Source organism: Lissotriton helveticus, chromosome 10 (genome assembly GCF_964261635.1).
Source record: "Lissotriton helveticus chromosome 10, aLisHel1.1, whole genome shotgun sequence".
In the NCBI taxonomy this organism is placed as follows: domain Eukaryota; kingdom Metazoa; phylum Chordata; class Amphibia; order Caudata; family Salamandridae; genus Lissotriton; species Lissotriton helveticus.
In genome coordinates this window covers 410,806,231-410,826,183 of record NC_136071.1, presented here as the reverse complement: position 1 = coordinate 410,826,183, position 19,953 = coordinate 410,806,231, and the positions used below count along the sequence as shown (strand labels likewise).

The 19,953-nt window shown below is 53.7% G+C and overlaps 1 protein-coding gene across 4 annotated transcripts in view; it reads right to left on the bottom strand.

The window, feature by feature from the left end:
- GTF3C1 (general transcription factor IIIC subunit 1) overlaps window positions 1-19,953 on the bottom strand; it is a 2,559,884-nt gene that overhangs the window by 17,920 nt on the left and 2,522,011 nt on the right. For all 4 annotated transcript variants that reach the window (XM_078662887.1, XM_078662886.1, XM_078662885.1 and 1 more), the window contains exon 36: window positions 12,169-12,361. In XM_078662887.1, coding sequence (XP_078519013.1) covers window positions 12,169-12,361 — 193 coding nt within the window. The remainder of the gene's footprint in view (window positions 1-12,168; window positions 12,362-19,953) is intronic.

Sequence of the window (19,953 nt, the reverse complement as noted above, 5' to 3'; positions counted from 1 at the left end):
TCGAAGGGAGCGCACATCAGAAAAGTAAAGAACCAAGTTCAAGTCCCACTGAGGCATCACAAAGGGCACGGGAGGGAACGTATGCGTGATGCCTTTCAATAATCGATTAACAATAGGGGACTTGAACAAAGACGGCTGATCAGGCAGCCTCAAAAAGGCTGAAAGAGCAGAAAGATAGCCCTTGACAGTGCCCAGAGCAGAGCCCTGCTGGGCAAGAGAAAGAAGAAAGAGAAGAACCTCAGAAAGAGGGGCAGAGAGAGGATCCACAGCCTTTGCTGTGCACCACGCCACAAATCTGTTCCACCTGCAGGCGTATACCGACTTTGTGGAGGGACGCCTGGCTGCCAGAATGATATTACAGACTTCAGGAGGCAAGTCAAATGGCCTCAACTGTCGCCGCTCAATCTCCAAGCATGGAGGTGGAGACTGGACAGGTTCGGGGTGGAGGACCGTCCCCTGCTGCTGCGACAGAAGGTCCTCCTGAAGAGGCAGACGAACCGGGGGATCGACTGACATACTGAGTAGCTCGGGATACCAGTATCTTCGTGCCCAGTCCGGAGCCACAAGGATGACTTGTGTCCGGTCGCGCCTGATCTTCTTCAGCACTCTGGGCAGAAGTGGTATAGGCGGAAAGGCGTACAATAGACCGCAACTCCACTCGGGACGAAAAGCGTCTCCGAGCGAGTGCCGCCTTGGAAATTCCAATGCGCAGAACTGATGACATTGCGCGTTCACTTCGGCGGCGAATAGATCTAACCAAGGCTCTCCCCACTGCCGAAAGAGGCCTTACGCCACGTCCGAGTTCAGACGCCATTCGTGATCCATCATGCACCGACGGCTGAGTTCGTCCGCCCTGGCGTTCAGAGAACCTGCCAGATGTTGAACAACCAGGGTCACGCCCTGACGTTCCAGCCATTGCCAGAGTCGCAGAGCCTCCGGGCAAAGGGTCCACGACCCCACCCAGCCCTGTTTGTTGCAGTACCACATGGCGGTGGTGTTGTCCGTGAACACCTGCACTACACTCTCCCGGACAGAGGGGAGAAATGCCTTCAGTGCTAGACGAATCGCCCGCAGCTCCAGAAGGTTGATATGGAGCTGGGACTCCGCCGGAGATCAGAGGCCTCTGATCTCGCCTCTCCCATGTGGCCTCCCCAGCACTGGAGGGACGCGTCCGTCACAACTACGTGCTCCGGTTGGGGAAGGGAGAGAGATCTGCCTCTGACCCAATCGCGGTCCGTGAGCCACCACTGCAGCTGTCTCGCAGTGCCCTCCGAGATCAGGACATGGTCGGACAGGTTGCCCTGATGCTGGGCCCACCGGAACTTCAGGTCCCACCGCAGAGCCCGCATCCGCCACCTGGCGTGACGCACCAGAAGGTTGCAGGAGGCCATCAGCCCCAGAAGCCGCAGCGTCAACCTGACCGAAACTCGGGATAACGGCTTAAAGATCGGAATCAGAGCCTGAATATCCCGAACCCGCTGTTCAGGTGGGTAAACCGAGAACTGCTCCGATGAAAAGGAGCTTCTGAGAGGGACACAGGTATGACTTCGGCACATTGATGGAGAACCCCAGCTGGTGCAAGAGGTCTGCCGTCGTCTGGAGGTCGCTGACGACTGTCTGGGGCGAGCCCGCCTTCAACAGCCAGTCGTCGAGGTAGGGGAAGACTGAAACCCCTAACCTGCGCAGATGAGCTGCGACCACCGCCATCACCTTCGTGAACACCCGTGGGGCGCTGGTAAGGCCGAAGGGGAGCACGGTAAACTGAAAGTGCTCATGGCCTACCGTGAACCGCAGGTAACGCCGGTGGGCCGGCAGGACGGGGATGTGGAAATAAGCGTCCTGCAAGTCCAACGCTACCATCCAGTCTCCTGGGGCCAGGGCAGCTAAGACCTTAGCCAGAGTCAGCATTTTGAACTTCTCCTTCCGGAGGAAGCCGTTGACGTTCCGTAGGTCCAAGATAGGGCGTAGGCCTCCTTTGCCCTTCTTGGGTACCGGAAAGTAGTGGGAGTAACAACCACACCCTACTTCTGGCCCAGGAACGCGATCGATGGCCCCCTTGGCCAAGAGGGCCGAAACTTCCTCCTGCAGAAGCCTCAAATGATCCCCCGACAAGCGGTGGTGTTGCGGTGGCATGGCTTGAGGGGTCGTCTCGAAGGGGAGGGAGTAGCCCCTTCGGACGATCTGCAGCACCCACCTGTCCGAAGTGACAGTGCGCCAGTGAGAGTGGTGGCGGTGAACCCTGCCCCCCACTGGCGTCACATGGGCCGAAAAGCACGGACTTGAAGGGTTTTGAGGCGGATGCTGAGGGGAAGGGTGTGTACTGGCCTTGCCGTTGTCCCCGACCGCCTCCACAGCGATTTCCACGGCCGCCACCGCGCTGGATGGTAGTCTGCGGCATGTGGCTTGCGGCACGTGTGGGGGCGCCCCTTCCTTGGCCACGAAAGGAGCGAAAAGGCACCCGTTTGCTGGCGCGGGGCCGAGAGGTCCAAGGACTTGGCCGTAGCCCTGGAGTCCTTACAGCGCATGGTCTGCCTTGTCGCCAAAAAGGCGACGGCCATCAAACGGCATGTCCATCAGTGTGTTCTGGACATCAGCCGAAAAGTTGGCGGACCTCAACCAGGCGTGGCGTCTAATCGCCACCGTCGTTGCCATCGCTCTACCTAATGAGTCGGTGGTATCCAGCCCATACCGGATAGAATATTTGGCTGCGTCCCGGCCCTCCACAAGGGCTTGGCCGAGTTTGGCCCGTACCTCCAACGGACACTCCGGCAGCACTTCCGCAACCGTATCCCAAAGGGAGTGGGTGTAGCGGCCCAAGAGGCATGCGGTGTTGGAAGACCGCAGTCCCAGACTAAGGGAGGAGAAGACCTTCTTACCGTACATCTCATACCTCTTGGATTCCCTGTCCGGCGGAGCCGACGGGAATGCGGTCTGGGAAGTGGACGCCTGGATGACCAGGCTCTCGGGGTGGGGTGGGTGGACAGGAAAACTGGGTCGCCCGGGGCCGGGCGGTGACGTCTGGCCACGTTCCTATCTACGGGCGAACCCGTAGCGGGCCTGGACCAAGTGCCCAAAAGAACGTCGGTCAAGGCCTCATTAAACGGCAGCAGAGGCTGTGTCGGGCATGACTGCGGTTTAAGGACATCAGTGAGGAGGTTAGTCCTCACGGCCGCGACGGGGAGCTCAAGGCCCAAGGCCTTGGCAGCCCTCATCAACACCACACTGTATGTTGCCCCCTCCTCCGAAGCCACGATAGGAGGCGAGACAAAACCAGTGTCTGGAGAGGTGTCCAGACCACTGGCATCCCCAAGGTCACCTGTCCAGTCCTCTTGAGACTGACACTCTCGGGTCAGAGGGTCCTCAGACCCCTCCCAATACTCCTCATCACCCATCTCCTGAAATTCAGGGTTGTCAATCAATGGGGCCGGTTCATTGAAGGAAAAGTCCCCAAGTGCGGTCTGGTACGGCGCCCAGCGGCGCAGCACCGACGTCAGAACCGGAGCGAGGGAGGTGACACCTGATGGACCGACGCCGGGGGGGTCGTAAGGTCCACCGGCGACGACCCAGATCCCGAAGCAGGTCCAGTGGGGTCCCGCGGCGCCGGGCCTGAAGGCGCCGGCGGCGTCGCGGCCGAAGCACCCGACGGCGTCGGGCCGAAGCCCCCGACCCGCCAGGGGCCCCAGACCGGTCCGCTGGGCCCGAAGGCGCCGCGGAGCCCGTCGGAGGAGAAAGGGACCTCATGGCCATGAGGAAGCGCTCGATCTCCTCCGGCGTCGCATCTCGCCCAAGGACCGGAGGGTGTGGAGCTGGACGCGGCGCCCGCGACTCCAACGGAGCCACGTGGGCGGTGTCACCGGAACCCCCGGCCGCGTCACGCGAGAGTTGGGGGGGAGCCAGAAGAGCGTTGACGCCTCTTCGACTTCTTGTGTTTCTTACCTGATGACGAATTCGACCCGGAGGAGTGATGCAGACTCTCGGAGTTGTGGTGGCTCCAACCCCGCGACCTGCCCCTCGACCTCCCGTGGGACCGGGACCTCTCGCGGCGTGGGGCCGACTGCCGGAGTTCGAGTCGCCTGCGGGACCGCTCCCGCCTGGCTTTCGAAGAGAGAGCGCGGCAGTCGGAGCAGGCCTTGTCGTCGTGGTCGACGCCTAGACAAATTAGACACAGGTGGTGAGGATCCGTGACAGACATCGTGCGGTCGCAATCCTCGCAGTGCTTGAATCCAGGCATCCCTATGGCACCGATCGGAGTCGAACGACTTCGAAAATATGATCAAAAATGATCGAAAAAGTTAGTCAAAAAGTGACTAGAGTACTGCTTTTTCCAGATCTGCGCTTGCTGGCGCGGAAAAAAGAAGAACTGACGTCAGCACACGGAGGCGGCGTCTAAGTACTCCGACGACGTCATCACGGTGCCCACAACGCCAACGATGGACGCGGACCCGCAGACGACGCCTACCGACGCGCGCAAGGGTACTGCTACGCAAAAATGTCCGGATCCAGTCTGACGCCTGGGGATATTCTAAGGTAAGGAATCTATCACTAACGTGTCTCTTTCAGATTTGATTGTGCATGTACTTTAGGTACACTCCAGATTGTATACTGGGGTACCCTTATCAATCCCTAGTGTATGGTACACCATGTACCCAGGGCATATGTACCCCAGAGGCTTCCCAGGGTTTGCAGCATGTATTATGCCACCCCTGAGAGACCATTCAAACTGACACCACAGGTCTGCTAAGGCAGCCTGTGTAAGGGGGTGCATGCACCCCTTACTTAGATATAGGTTCACTATATCTATTCTAAATCACTGCACATATAAACCTATCAGTCACCCCTATGGCAGGCCTTATCAATCCTGAAGGCAGGGTGCTGAGTTTTATGTGAGAGGGTGCACCTGCATGAGCAGAGCCCCTCTGCAGCTTTCGGAACCATCTCCTTATAGCTGTTCTATGATATCGCCATACCATATACTCTTAAGTGCATTATAATCCTCGCGGTTAATGCTAACTTTGGTTTGGCTTTATCAAAACATGTTGTGTAAGGTGTCAAACACTTTGGAATACTACCCCCCCCCCCCCCCCACCGCCAGTCCTGGCGGTGGGGGTAGCATTCCACCCTTCTAGAGGGAGAAGACATGTAGTTACTGTACAACCCGGTTAAAGTTAAACAGAGCCTCGGCATCACAAAATGCATGCTGCTGCCACAGACACGAGTCTGACCTCCTGCTGCTGGACGAAACTCTGGCAGGGGAGGCCTGGACAATAGGTTTCCTGTCAGGGGAGGTGCTAGCACCACCCCAGACAGACTTTTGTGTTTAGGGACAGGGAGAACTGCATTCAGTGAATGCTTTTCAGGCACTGCCTGGGGCACACAAGGTGCTCCACGCATAGCCCGGTTCAAACCAGTTGCTGGGGCACTCAGCCCCAGCTCTGGCGCTAAACTTGTCAAAGGGATGGGGTGTAAACACCCCCTCCCCAGGTCCACCCATAGGAGGGACCTTTCAGGTAGTCCAACCCCTAAACTTAGTATAAATATAGAAGCTGTGTCCCTAGGACTTTAGATTACCCTGTACGAAAATTTGAAACATAAATCCTGGACCTTCGACGTTCCATTTCGACTGGAAGATGAAAGACATCTCCCTTGTGGCCAAGGAGTGACCACCCTGTGCAACCAGGCACCATCAGCAACTTTGCCGGTCTGCAATGTCGAGGCTCCCGCCGGATCACGAAGACTCTGCGACACAGGACACAGACTTCCAGACATCTCGGACGCTGCTCGACGATCCCAGCAAAGCTGAGACCCGTGGCGTACACGAGAGACGTGGGACCGGAACTCCTGACATCCTGCATTTTGCTAACTGCATCGACTCCTGAGGTAACTCGCAGTTGTGCATTGGGGTACGAGAAGGCCCAGACCCGAACACCATTTGCACCGAAGCTCAGGCCTCCACACTCCACGAGTGTCCCGTGGGGCCTGCTCTTGCATTTCAGCTCGACGCGTCTTACCGGTTCCTAGTCCGTTGGCTAGTGAGCCCCCGGAGGACTTTCTTTTGAATTTAACTTGCTTTCCTGGTTGCTCCATTTAGGAGAGTAGGGTCTGCTTCCTGTGGTCACCCCCATTTTTATTGCTGTGATTCTCTGGTTTTTTGACTTTAGTGTGGCTGTGGGCCTGCTAATCAGACCCACAGCCCAGCTGTTCTCTCTCTAAATTGATACCATGTACTTTAGGTACATACCAGATTGGGTATTGGGTAACCTGTGTGAGCCCCTGTAAAGTGTACAATAGGTACTTAGGGCATAGGTGTATCCAAGGCCTACCAGGGGCTGCAGCATGCATTATGCCACCCCTGGCTGGCCATCTAAACAGACACAACTGGCTGGTAAGACAGCTGGGGCAAGGTGGTGTAATCACCCTTTGCTGTAGATATAGTAAAAATAAATAAATCGTAAATCATACGTTCTTATATAGCGCCTTTTCACCGTAAGGTCTCAAGGCGTTTGCTTTGGGAACCCTTCCTGGCCTTTCCCTGCGAGATTACCCCTACTGGGCATCCCCAAGGTGACGACCAGGCATCTCATCGCGGTGGGGCCGTAGTGGAGATTAAGCAAGCTATTGCCCAGAGTTGCAGAGTGTGAACCCACGATTCGAGTAGGCACCGAGGCGAGAATTATCGAGTCCGTGGACATTTTGAGCTCAAGACATAGTATACCTATATCTAACCCTAAAATGGACACATATCCTCCTATCAGTCACTCCTATGGTAGGCCTTATCGATCCTGAGGGCAGAGTGCTTGGAATTATGTGAGATGGTGCTCTGGCAAGAGCTGAGCCTGTCTGCAGCTTGCGGAACCAAGTCCTAATAACGCTATACCATATACTCTTAAGTGCATTATAATCTTGCGGTTGAATGCTAACTTTGGTATAGCATTATCAAAACATGTCGAGTAAGGTATCATACGAATTGGAATACTACCCCCTCGCCAGTTCTGGCGACGGAGGTAGCATTCCACCCTTCTAGAGGGACACAACATGTATGTAACTGTGAACCCCGGTTAAAGTTAACTCGAGCCTCAGCATCACAAAATGGATGCTGCCACCACAGACACAAGTCTGACCTCCTGCTGCTGGGAGTCCTTCCAGCGAGGGAGGCTTGGACAAAGGGTTTCCTGCCTTGGGAGGTTCTAGCACCACACCAGACTGGATTTTGTGTATTGGGTAGGACCGGCCAGAAAGGAATGAGACATGCCTGGGGCACACAAGGTGCCCTGTGCATACACCGGTTCAAACCAGTTGCTGGGACACCCCTGCCCCAGCTCTGGCGCCACCCCCCTTCCTGGTCCCACCCATGGGAGGGACCTAGTCGTAGTGCAGCTCCCTTTAGGAGAATAAAGGTAGGAGCTGGTCCCATTCCAGATTAGATTAATCCTGAACTGAAACTCTACAAGAAGAAACTCTGGACTTCGACTTTCTACACAGAAGACTGAAGAAATCTCCCTTGTGGGCAAGAAGTGTCCACCCTGCACAAGCAGGCACCATCAAGCGCCCAGCGGCTTCCCTTTGTCGTCTTCCCTCGAGGATCCAGACTTCAGAGCCCGACGAGACCCGGACTTCCAGACCTCTCCGACCTCTACCTACATCTGCCACACAGCTGAGATCCGTGGGTGCGACGAGACACGTGGGACCGGCCATCTTGAAAGAAACTGCACTTCGCTTCCAGCACGACTTCTGAGGTAACCTCGACAAAGTGCTTTGGGGATTGGGATGCCCCAGCCCCGAGCAGCTCCTGCACCGAAGATCAGCCCTCCAGCATCCACGAGATCTGCGTGGGGCCCTTCTGCCTGTTTGCTGACCGACGCGTTGTCTGGTCACTTGCCGGCTGGCTAGTGACCTCCTAGACGACGATCTTTGAAAACTACACTGCTGGTCTGGTTGCTCCAGACTGGCCCTTGCTCCCTTCCAAAAGAGGAGCACCCCGGACCCTCCTGGTCCACTCCAGACGTCGTTTCCACTCACCGCGTGGGTTGCCTTTGCCAAGGCCTGTTGACTCCAAATCCGGACCCGAAACCGCCGACAACGAGAGCCTGCGTGGGACAGCTCATGCCTCCATCCTGGTCGTCGAAGACACCTCCTGGTCCACGTGGCTGCCGAGACAGGTGTCCACTCTTCACCTGATCGCGACGAAAGCATCTGGTTCCCTCCTGGTTCCACTCCGGTCACTGGCTAGTGACTGTGAACATTGTCCCCTCTGCTTTCAGGTCCTCTTCTTCCTCGATCCACCCGTGGATCGCACCTGACATCTTCCACTTGGTCGCCTGCAGCATCTTTCCTCAAGGCTCCATTGACTTCGACGCGGAAACCCGACACACTTTGACTCCTATGCACCCGCAGCCCGTGGGTGAGGTAACAAGAGCATTTCGGTGCTCAAGGGTAGATTAACTCTCCTAGTGTCCAGATTTCCAGTCGTTCTAGTCCTAGATAGTAAAGACTGTCCGTACTTACCTTTTTCGTAAACTGTACTGTCCATTGACTTTGTTCCGCATCTCGCGTGTGAGTTCACACTCTGCACACGCGTTCCGTGGGCCTCCTATTACTTACCTGTGGTTAGGATAGTGTAGTCCCAGCGAACCTACAGCCTCTGGACAGCTCCATTCCTTCTATCGATTTCCTTATAGCATTTACTTAGTATATGGTTTGTCGTGCCCCTAGGGCACCATTGTAATTTTGTGCAACTTATCGTATTTTTCCTAAGAGATTGTCATGCGCTTAGCCCTCTGACCTCATAAAGAGTTCAGAGGTGTTTGTTATTAATAAATATATTGTTTATTTTCATAACAATCTGTGTGGTGTCCTTTCATCTGGTATTCAAGGGGTTATATGTGGTAAAACAGCTGGCTTCACATGCCAAAAGAGTTTAGCCTAAGACTGCTTTGTCCATGCTACCATTAGGATAGCTGGTCTATAAGGTTGACTTACAACCAATCACCATAAGGGTTGTTTGGACTGATACAAGGTGATCACTAGAACTAGTGAGCATCATATATCAGGCCAACTTCTCACAGGAAGCTCGAGGTTGAGTGTCTCGGCCGCCCTATGCAACAGCACTGCGTAGGATGCTCCCTCCTCCGTAGCCACGGTAGGAGGAGACAACATGCCAAGGTCAGGAGAGGTGTCAAGACCACTGGCATCCCCCAGTTCCTCTCTCCAGTGCTGCTCAGTGTCTAACTGGTCAGTTAAAGGGTCACCTGACCCCTCCCATTCCACCTCATCATCCTCTGGGTGCCACTGTTGTTGGAAAGGGACCCCAGGAGTGAACAGGGGCATATAAACCGCACCTGCCGCCGGATTCGGCATTGGACGATGCCGATCCGGCTCCGTGTCCACGTTGGGATAGTGGCAAGGGTCGACGCCGGGCGGGGAGCTGACCGGTGTCGAACGCGCGAGTGGTGCCGTGAGGAGCGGAGCCAGTGGTGGCATAACAAGGTCAACAGGCACCGATCTGGATCCATGCCTGGATCCAAGGGGGGCCTGCGGAGCCGGGTCCGAAGCCGCAGACAACAAAGACCTAGGCCCCCCAACCGAGTCCACGGTCCCAAAGGCGTGCTGGCGGGGTTATTCCGCCCAAACATGGCATGCATCACCTTGTAGAACGTACGAAGCTGGGCGGGGGTCGGTCCGGGTCCCGGAAAGGGAGGGAAACTCTAAATCAACCCTTCAGGCTCCGTGCGCACGAGCGGCGGGAGGGGCACCACCACGTCCCTCTTTGGATCGGTCAACCGACGAGAAGTTGAAGAGCGACTATGCTTCTTCGACATGCTTCGACTTACCCCACCGTGAGTGCGAATACTTTGATGATTTCGAACTGGAATGGTGGTGGCTCTGCGACCGGTTCCTTGACCTCCCTCCCGGCCGGGACCTCGAACGGCGCGGAGCAGACTGCCAGCGTTCAAACAGCTTTTGGAATCGCTCTTGCAAAGCCTTCGACGCCATCGACCAAAAGTCGGAGCACGAATTGGGATTGTGGTTGCGCTTCAGACAAAAGAGGCACACGCAGTACGGATCAGTCACCCACATCAGTCGTTACAGGAACCACAGGCCTTGAAACGGGGAACCCCTTGTGCACCTATTCGGAAACGGAGACTCAAAACAAGAATTAGACAAAAGTCGAGAAAAAGTTAGTCAAAAATTGACTGAGGTACCTCTCTTCCCGGATCTGCGGTAGCTGGCACAGAAAAAGAAAGAACTGATGTCAGCGCGTGAGGGCAGTGTCGATGAACGCGGAGCCCACCGACGCCACCTTCCGACGCGCAGAGTTACTGCTGACGAAAAAACTTTCCGGATCCAGTCTGACGCCTTGGGGTACTTCTAAGGTAAGGAATCTATAACTAACGTGTTTCTTTCAGATGTATACGTTCTTTTAGCTGGTAATCTTGCACACAGGTCAAAATGTCCGCTTGGGGGCCAGGGCTGCTCTCCTAGGACGAACTCTATGGGTGCGGTCTAATTTGAGAATTCTGAGGGCTCACCTAGAATTGAGGGAAAGAGGTCCACCTCCAATGCTTCGATGCCGCTGTGCCCCCTCCCCTTGTGCCATACCACGGATGTGAATGTTGTTCCACCAGGACCTATTCTCCAGGTCCTTGGTGTGGGCCTGAAGGTCAAGGTTCTGTTCCTGTAGCTTGAGGACTTCTTGTTGGAGGCTTTTGATTTCCTCGTCGCGCCACATTTCGTGCTACTCTAGGATATTCACCCTTTCTCCCAGAGAGTCTACGTCTCGGCGTAACTCCTGCAAACCCAATTTCATGGCAGACAGATCTTCCAGCAGGGAGGAGAAAAGTAATTCTATATAAGATCGGCTAACTGGGGCCTCCAGTCCCTCCCCCTCTTTCATGCCCTTAGCGATGGGTTGGCCCTCCACCTGCGGAGACGTTGATTTGAGCAGCATGTCTTTCACTGATATGTCTTTTTAGTCTTTGGCGGCCGTCATAGCTCCACGTTGCTGCTTTTGTCTGGAGTATGAGCAAGTCTAGTGCGGATGTCCTGCGGGCACTTAGGCACCACACAGAGGTGCGTATATTTTTTCTTTCACCCGCTCCTGCTAAATCTCAGCTTCTCCCTGTTCGTCCTCTTGCCCCGATGGGCTCTCCTGTCCGGTCAGGGCGGCCCTCAAGCCCAGGCCTCCGTGGTTGTGATGCGCAGAGGTGGACCTCAGGCAACAGGTCCGGCCAGGAATAAATCCACCCACCCAGGGGCCCGCGCGGTCACCTCCGCTGGGTCACCTTAAATGTAGAGGGGCTCCACACAGCATGAGGGTGATTGGCAATTGCTCTAAGCTTCGGAGCACATGTGCACCCCCGGATCTGTCCCTCTGGACTGCCCCCGATATTTGGGAAGAGGCTCGCGGAAGGGGGGGTGGTGTGCTTCCGATCTCGGCTGCTCCCCGATGGCCATAGCCCTAAATAAGTCACCAGGGGATGCCTCATGCTCACCGGGCCAACTGCAGCTGAATCCCTTCTATGCCAGTCTCGCCTAGCTCCCCGGTCAAGCCACACTCTTCTTGCTCAGTCTTTGGGCCTGGGCTGCCTTCTCTGCTGCGTCCTCCTCCACAGCACAAAATCAGGCGGTGGGGCCACGTACAGTAGGGGCCACAGATGGGCAGGATCTGCCCAGGCTTCCGCAGCCGAGGCCTCGTATGTCCCCCCGATTCAAGACCGGCCAGCTATGCCTCCCTATGCAGCCTAGACGGGCGGGAGCAGAGAGCCACGAAGATGCATCTTACCAGGTTGCCATCTTGGCCACGCCCCTGAAATAATTTTTTAACTACTGTATCCATCTATTCTGATTCGGAGACTGACTGTAATAAATTGGTGAGTGTTAAAAATTCTTAGGTATAATTAGTGACCTATCCCAATGAATGTATTTATCTATGCTTATTAATACGGGTGGTCTTATTACTATGCTGTGACTATCTCATGTATTGTATTATGAGAAGTTATGTATTTTATCAAACGAGGAAACAGAATTTGAGCTAAGTATTGTACACAGATATAATCTTGCATGACGACCTGAAATCGGTCTACTACAACAAACGTTTTACATACATATGATTTGTGTAGTATGACAACTGTACTCCAGATTAATAAAAAAGGCATTCAAAAGCCACTCTACCTTTAATATTTCCAGGACAACAGCAGGCTGGAGCACTCCATCATAATGCTGCAATAAACAGTGCTCTGTTATGCCTGGTTTGGTCATAACGTGAAACAGCAAGGCTTCCATCATTCCCTTGCACACTGGTTTATTCAAGCTACCATCCACAATTCGCCATGGCCTTCCAACGAAGCATATATTTTCATATTCCCTTTGGCAAGAAAAGAAGAAAATATTAAACTTTCCATCTTTAGAGACCCATTAGTTGACAACATTCTAAATCTTATGCTCTTCCTTTAAACAAACAGGGGCTAATACTTTTAGCTATCTAAATAAATTGCTGAGCAGAGATAGACAGAAGATGCATTTTAGTGGATTGGAGAACTACCACAAGATCCACAGTTTCTTTTCACTAACCACATTATCTTTGATTCACAATGTATGTAAAATTACTAATACAATACCCCTGTGAGTCCACAACAGAATATTTTTCTTAAACTAATGTGCAATTCGTACTTTCTCTAATTTGCATTTCATACTATCAGACAACACAGCAGTAATGCTACTTTGAAGGGAAATCAATACTGGGGAGCAAATGGAAGGAAGATGAGAGGAAGGCAGCTGGAGAGATAGTGTAAAAACCTGAACAGAGGTGTATGTAGAAGAGTGAAAATAAACAGTGAAAACAGTAGTAGATGAGATAGCCTAAGTGTGTGAGTAGTTAGCCTGGCATATGATGTCCACTAGTTCTAGTGGGCACCTTGCACCAGTCTAATCGACCCTTATTGATGGTGGTTGTAAAGTCAACCTTATAGAAAGCTATCCAAGTGGTAGCATGGACCAGCAGTCATCAGGCTAAGACTTCAGAGAGCGCATTAAGCAAGTTGTTTTACCAATTATAATCCCTTGAATACCAAATGAGAGGACACCACACAAGGTATATATCAATTATATATGTATTTATTCTAAACACAACCCCTTTGGACTCTTTATGAGGTCAGAGGTAAAAATACAATACAAGTTCTTCATTAGCATACGATAAGTTGCACAAATACAGGTTTTGCCCTAGGGGCCTCACAAACCATATACTAAAATAGTGGTATAAGAACCACGTACGAGTTAGAAAGCTGGCCTGGGGCATCGCTGGGACAACTCTAAACAACCAAAGGTTAGGAAGTAGGAGACCCACGGGAGATGCGTGCAGTGTCTAAACACAGCCACCAGTTACCATTGACTTTCTATGGAAAACAAACAAGTTACAATTTTAAAGATTACGGACACTTCTAGGTTAACTACGATGAAACCCTTTTAGACTAGGACCCTTGGAGGGCCAAGCACCTCGACACTACCAGTGGACCAGTGTTACCTCACCCACGGAAGCCGGGTGCATAGGTGTCTTTTGATGTCGGGTTTTGTAGTTTTCAATGGAGATCTGCAAAGAAGTGCTGCAGGCGACCAGAGGAAAAGTGTCCAGGTGGATTAAAGGGTGAATCGAAGATCTGAAGAACCTGAAAGCAGAAGGGACAGAGTCTGGGTCACTAGCCAGTGACCAGGAAGGAACCAGGCGATGTCAGGTGATTTCAGGTGAAGACGTGAAGCTTGTCTCTGCAGCCACGAGGTCCAGGAGGTGTCGACGACGACCAGGAGCTGGATTCGAGCTGTCCCACGAAGGATCTAGTTGACTGCGGTGTCGGTATCCGGATTGGACCCAACAAGCCTTGGCAAACGCAATCCAAGCAGGAGAAGAAGATTAGCTTTGGTGCAGACCAGCAAGGTCTGTGGTGCTTCTCCTGTGTAGGGAAACTGGAGCAAGCCTGGAACAACCAGGAAAGCAAGTTAGATTTAAAAGGAAGTCTTCAGGGGGCTCACTAGCCAACGGACTAGGAACCGGGAAGACGCGTCGAGCTGAAATGCAAGAGCGAGCCCCACGGGACACTCGTGGAGTGTGGAGGCCTGAGCTTTGGTGAAAATGGTGCTGAATGCAGCTCTCCCTGCCCAATGAACAAGTTACTTACCTTCGGTAACAATATATCTGTAAGAAACAGTAGTTAGTATTAGATTCCTTACCTTAGAATATCCCCAGGCGTCAGACTGGATCCGGAAACTTTAGCGTAGCAGTACCCTTGTGCATCGGTAGGCGTCGTCTGCGGCTCCGCGTCCGTCGTCGTCAGCGCCGTCATGACGTCGTCGGAGTACTTAGACGCCGCCTCCGCGTGCTGACGTCAGTTCTTATACACAGCTTTTCCGCGCCAGAAACGCAGAGCCATGATAAAAACCAACACTGGGGCCATGAAACTAGGGCCCTGAAAGGGGATGACCTTAACCCTAGATATCGGTTCGCAGAACGGGGAGGATGGGTGGGGCGGTAAGGAATCTAATACTAACTACTGTTTCTTACAGATATATCGTTACACAAGTAGTAACTTGAGCATCTGAAAGAGACATGTTAGTGATAGATTCCTTACCTTAGAATAAATACCCCAGCAATACCAACCCCGGTGGTGGGTCTGCGAACCAATAATCACACCAGAAAGTCCTGGAGGACGGAACGGCCAAAGAAGCCATACCTACGGACTTGGCTGTCCAGGCAGTAGTGTCTAGCGAACGTGTGCAGCGAGGCCCACGTAGCTGCCGGACATATGTCCTGCAAGGGGACTCCCCGGCCCAGGGTAGTAGTAGCTGCCATGGGCAAAGTGAAATGGGCCCTCAGCCCAACAGGAGGCTCCTTCTTAGCCAAAGAGTAGCATACCTTGATGCACAACACGACCAATCGAGAGATGGTCCGTTTGTGCACAGCCCGTCCCTTCTTAGCGCCCACGTAACCAACAAAGAGTTGGTCATCCACCTGGAACTGGCATGTGCGATCCAGATAGTATGACAGCGCACGTTTTGGGTCCAGACGGTGGAGACGCTCTTCCTCTTTAGAGGGATGTGGAGGCGGGAAGAAGGTGGGCAAGGTGATGGACTGCCTGAAGTGGAAGGCTGTGACTACCTTGGGTAGGAAAGAGGGTCTTGTCCGTAACACAACCTTGTCCGGATGGACAGAAAGGAAAGGAGGTTTAGAGGAAAGAGCCTGGAGCTCACTCACTCTCCTGGCAGAGGTGATGGTAACCAGGAAAGCAGTCTTAAGTGTAAGAAGACGGAGAGAACAGCTATCAAGCGGCTCAAAAGGAGCGCATATCAGGTACGTAAGAACCAGGTTCAAGTCCCACTGGGGCATCACGAAAGGAACAGGGGGAAACATATGAGTGATGCCCTTCAAGAATGTGTTAACAATTGGGGACTTGAACAAAGAAGGCTGATCAGGTAGCCTCAAGAAGGCGGAAAGAGTAGAAAGGTAGCCCTTGATAGTGCCCAGAGCAGAGCCCTGCTGGGCAAGAGAAAGAAGGAAGAGAACATCAGAAAGGGGGGCAGAGAGTGGATCCACAGCCTTTGCTGTGCACCATGAGACAAATCTGTTCCACCTGCAGGCGTATACCGACTTTGTGGAGGGGCGCCTGGCTGCCAGAATCACATTACAAACTTCAGGAGGCAAGTCAAATGGCCTCAACTGTCGCCGCTCAATCTCCAAACATGGAGGTAGAGATTGGACAGGTTCGGGTGGAGGACCGTCCCCTGCTGCTGCGACAGAAGGTCCTCCTGAAGAGGCAGACTACTCGGGGGATCGACAGACATGCTGAGTAGCTCTGGATACCAATATCTTCGTGCCCAGTCTGGAGCCACAAGGATGACTTGGGCCCGGTCACGCCTGATCTTCTTCAGCACTCTGGGCAGAAGTGGTATAGGCGGAAAGGCGTACAACAGACCGCAGCTACACTCACGACGAAAAGCATCTCCGAGCAAGTGCCGCCTTGGAAATTCCAACACGTAGAACTGATGACATTGCGCGTTCTCTTCTGTGGCGAATAGATTTAACCAAGGCTCTCCCCACTGCTGAAAGAGGCCTTGAGCCACGTCCGAGTTCAGACACCATTCGTGATCCATCATGCACCGACGGCTGAGTTCATCCGCCCTGGCGTTCAGTGAACCTGCCAGGTGTTGAACCACCAGGGTCACGCCCTGATGTTCCAGCCACTGCCGGGGGCGCAGAACCTCCTGGCATAGGGTCCACGACCCCACCCCGCCCTGTTTGTTGCAGTACCACATGGCGGTGGTGTTGTCCGTGAACACCTGCACTACACTCCGCCGGACAGAGGGGAGAAATGCCTTCAGTGCAAGCCGGATCGCCCGCAGCTCCAGAAGGTTGATATGGAGCTGGGACTCCGCCGGAGACCAGAGGCCTCTGATGTCCGCCTTTCCTATGTGGCCCCCCCAGCCCTGGAGGGACGCGTCCGTCACAACTATGTGCTCCGGTTGGGGTAGGGAGAGGGATCTGCCGCTGACCCAATCGCGGTCCGTGAGCCACCACTGAAACTGTATTGCAGTGCTGTAGGAAGGTAGATCCCTGACTATGGTTGCCCCCAACTTTTTGCCTGGTGTTTTGCTGGTTTTCTGACTTAGTTGACCTGGGGCCCTGCTATTCAGGACCCCAGGCCTACTGCTCTCTCTGTAAAATGGATTCCATGTACCTTAGGTACATATCTAATTGGATACTGAGTCACCTTATCAGTCCCTGTACAGTGTACCTTAGGTACCCAGGGCATAGGTGTACCCAGGGCCTACCAGGGGCTGCAGCATGTATTATGCCACCCCTGGCTGGCCATCCAAATCTGACACAACTGGCTGCTTGACAGCTGGGGCAAAGTGGTGTACTCACCCTTTGCTTTAGATGTAGTATCCCTATATCTAACCCTAAAATGGACACATATATTCCTATCAGTCACTCCTATGGCAGGCCTTAACAATCCTGAAGGCAGAGTGCTTGGAATAATGTGAAATGGTGCTCTGGCATGAGCTGAGCCCGTTTGCAGCTTGCGGAACCAAGTCCTAATAGCTGTTCCATGATAACGCTATACCATATACTCTTAAGTGCATTATGTACCTCGCGGTCAAATGCTAACTTTGGTATAACATTATCAAAACATGTCGAGTAAGGTGTCATACGAATTGGAATACTAACCCCTCGCCAATTCTGGCGACGGGGTTAGCATTCCACCCTTCTAGAGGGACACGACATGTATGTAACCTATAACCCCGGTTAAAGTCAGACAGAGCCTTAGCTCCACAAAATGGATGCTGCCACCGAGACACAAGTCTGCCCTCCTGCTGCTGGGAGTCCTCCCAGAGCAGGAGGCAAGGACAAAGGGTTTCCTGCCAGGGGCGGTGCCAGCACCGTCCCAGACAGGGTTTTGTGTATTCTAGGTAGGCAGGGCTTTGGAGGAAGGTGACTGCAAGTGGCACCCCGGTGCTCACTGTGCATAGGCCGGCTTGAACCAGTTCCAGGGGCACACCAGACCCTGAGCTGGGGAAAGCCCGCCAAAGGAGAGGGGTGTAACCAGCCCCCTCCTGGTCCCACCCATAGGGCAGGACTTAGTCGCGTGCCAGCCCCCTTTTTCAGGATAAAGGTAGGAGCAGGCCCCCTTCCAAATTAGATCAATCTTTGAATCCTGAACCGACCTTCTACACGAAGAACTCAAGACTCTTCTCAAGATTTTCTCCCTTGTGACTAAGGAGTAGTCACCCTGCAGCAGCAGGCACCAACCAAACATCGCGGTTTGTTGCCAGTCTCTCCTTCGGATCAAGACTGCTCCAGCACGACGAGAACCGGCTTCCCTGGCACCTCTGACCTCAACCTGCATCATCAGCCCAGCTGTGATCCGTGGGTGCGACGAGACCTCGAGGGACCGGCCATCTTCAGAACTGCACGACGCTTGTCCAGCACGACCACCGAGTGACCCTCGACCGAGTGCTTTGGGGTAAGAGAAGCCCCGACCCTGAGCAGCTCCAGCACCGAAGTTCAGCCCCCCTGCATCCACGAGATCTGCGTGGGGCCCTTCTGCTCTTTGCTGCTCACCGCGTTGTCCCGGTCACTTGCCCGTTGGCTAGTGACCCTCTGACGACGAACTTCGACGACAAACACTGCTGGTCTGGTTGCTCCAGACTGGCCCTTGCTCCCCTCCAACAGAGCAGCACCCTGGACCCTCCTGGTCCACTCAAGACGCCATTTTAGGTCCACCGCGTGAGTCTTGCATTTGCCAAGACTTGTTGCCCCAATCCTGGGTCCAGCGACGTCGACAGCAAGTAACTTCGTGGGACAGCTCGCACCTCCATCCTGGTCGCCGACAACGCCTCCGGTCCGAGAGACTGCAGAGCCCAGCAGCGCCCACTCACCTGATCGAGGTGACTTCGTCCGGTGCCATCCTGGTGCCCACTTAATCACTGGCTAGTGATTCAGAACTTGGTCCCCTCTGCTTACAGGTTTTCTTCTTCCCTGATCCAGGCTTGGATGTCCACGAACTCTCTTCACTGGCCGCCTGCCAGCAACTTCTTTCTTCAGGCTCCTGGTTCTTCAACGAGGGTTTCCGACGCAACTTCAACCCTATGCAGCCGCAGCCCCTGGGCTAGGTAAACTGAGTACCCCGGTGCTCCAGCATAGTCCAACACCCTAAGTGTTCGGACCCACTCCCGTTTTCGACCCACCTAGTCGGGTTCGCCCGAGAACAGTAACTTTGCCAATTGCTAGCATCCATAGACTTTTTCCCGCCTTACGCGTGAGAGTTCCCACTCTGCACACGACGTCCACAGGCCTCCTGCTCCTAACGAACAAGTTACTTACCTTCGGTAACGATATATCTGTAAGAAACAGTAGTTAGTATTAGATTCCTTACCTTAGAATATCCCCAGGCGTCAGTCTGGATCCGGAAACTTTTGCGTAGCAGTACCCCTGCGCGTCGGTAGGCGTCGTCTGCAGGCGTCCCCTGCGGCTCCGCGTCGTGCGCCGTGATGACGTCGCTGGAGTATATAGACGCCGGCTTCGCGCGCTGACGTCAGATCTTTGCACACAGCTTTTCCGCGCCAGAACACGCAGAGCCATGTGAGAACCAACACTGGTGCCATTCGAAACTAGGGCCCTGAAAGGGATGTCCTTAACCCTAGGTATCAGTTCGCAGAACGGGGAGGATGGGTGGGGCGGTAAGGAATCTAATACTAACTACTGTTTCTTACAGATATATCGTTACCGAAGGTAAGTAACTTGTTCATCTGAAAGAAACAGGTTAGTATTAGATTCCTTACCTTATAATAGATACCCCAGCAATACCAACCCCGGTGGTGGGTCTGCAAACCAATACAATCCTACACCAGAAAATCCTGGAGGACCGAACGGCCAAAGAAGCCGTCCCTCCGGACTTGACTGTCCAGGCAGTAATGCCTCGCAAAGGTGTGCAGCGAGGCCCACATAGCCGCCTGGCAAATGTCCTGCAAAGGGACTCCCCGGCCCAGGGCAGTAGTAGCCGCCGTGGCCCGAGTGGAATGGGCCCTCAGCCCAACAGGAGGCTCCTTCCGAGCCAAAGAGTAGCATGCTTTGATGCACAGGACGACCCACCGAGAGATGGGTAGTTTCTGTACCGCCCTTCCCTTCTTCTCACCCACGTAGCCAACAAACAGTTGGTCATCCACCCGGAACTGGCGTGTGCGATCCATATAAAATGAAAGCGCACGTTTTGGGTCCAGACGATGGAGCCGCTCTTCATCTTTTGAAGGATGCGGAGGCGGGAAGAAGGAGGGTAAGGTGATGGACTGCCCGATGTGAAAAGCAGAAACTACTTTGGGCAGGAAAGAAGGTCTAGTCCTAAGAACCACCTTGTCAGGATGAACGGACAAGAAAGGAGGTTTAACAGAAAGAGCCTGGAGCTCAGTCACTCT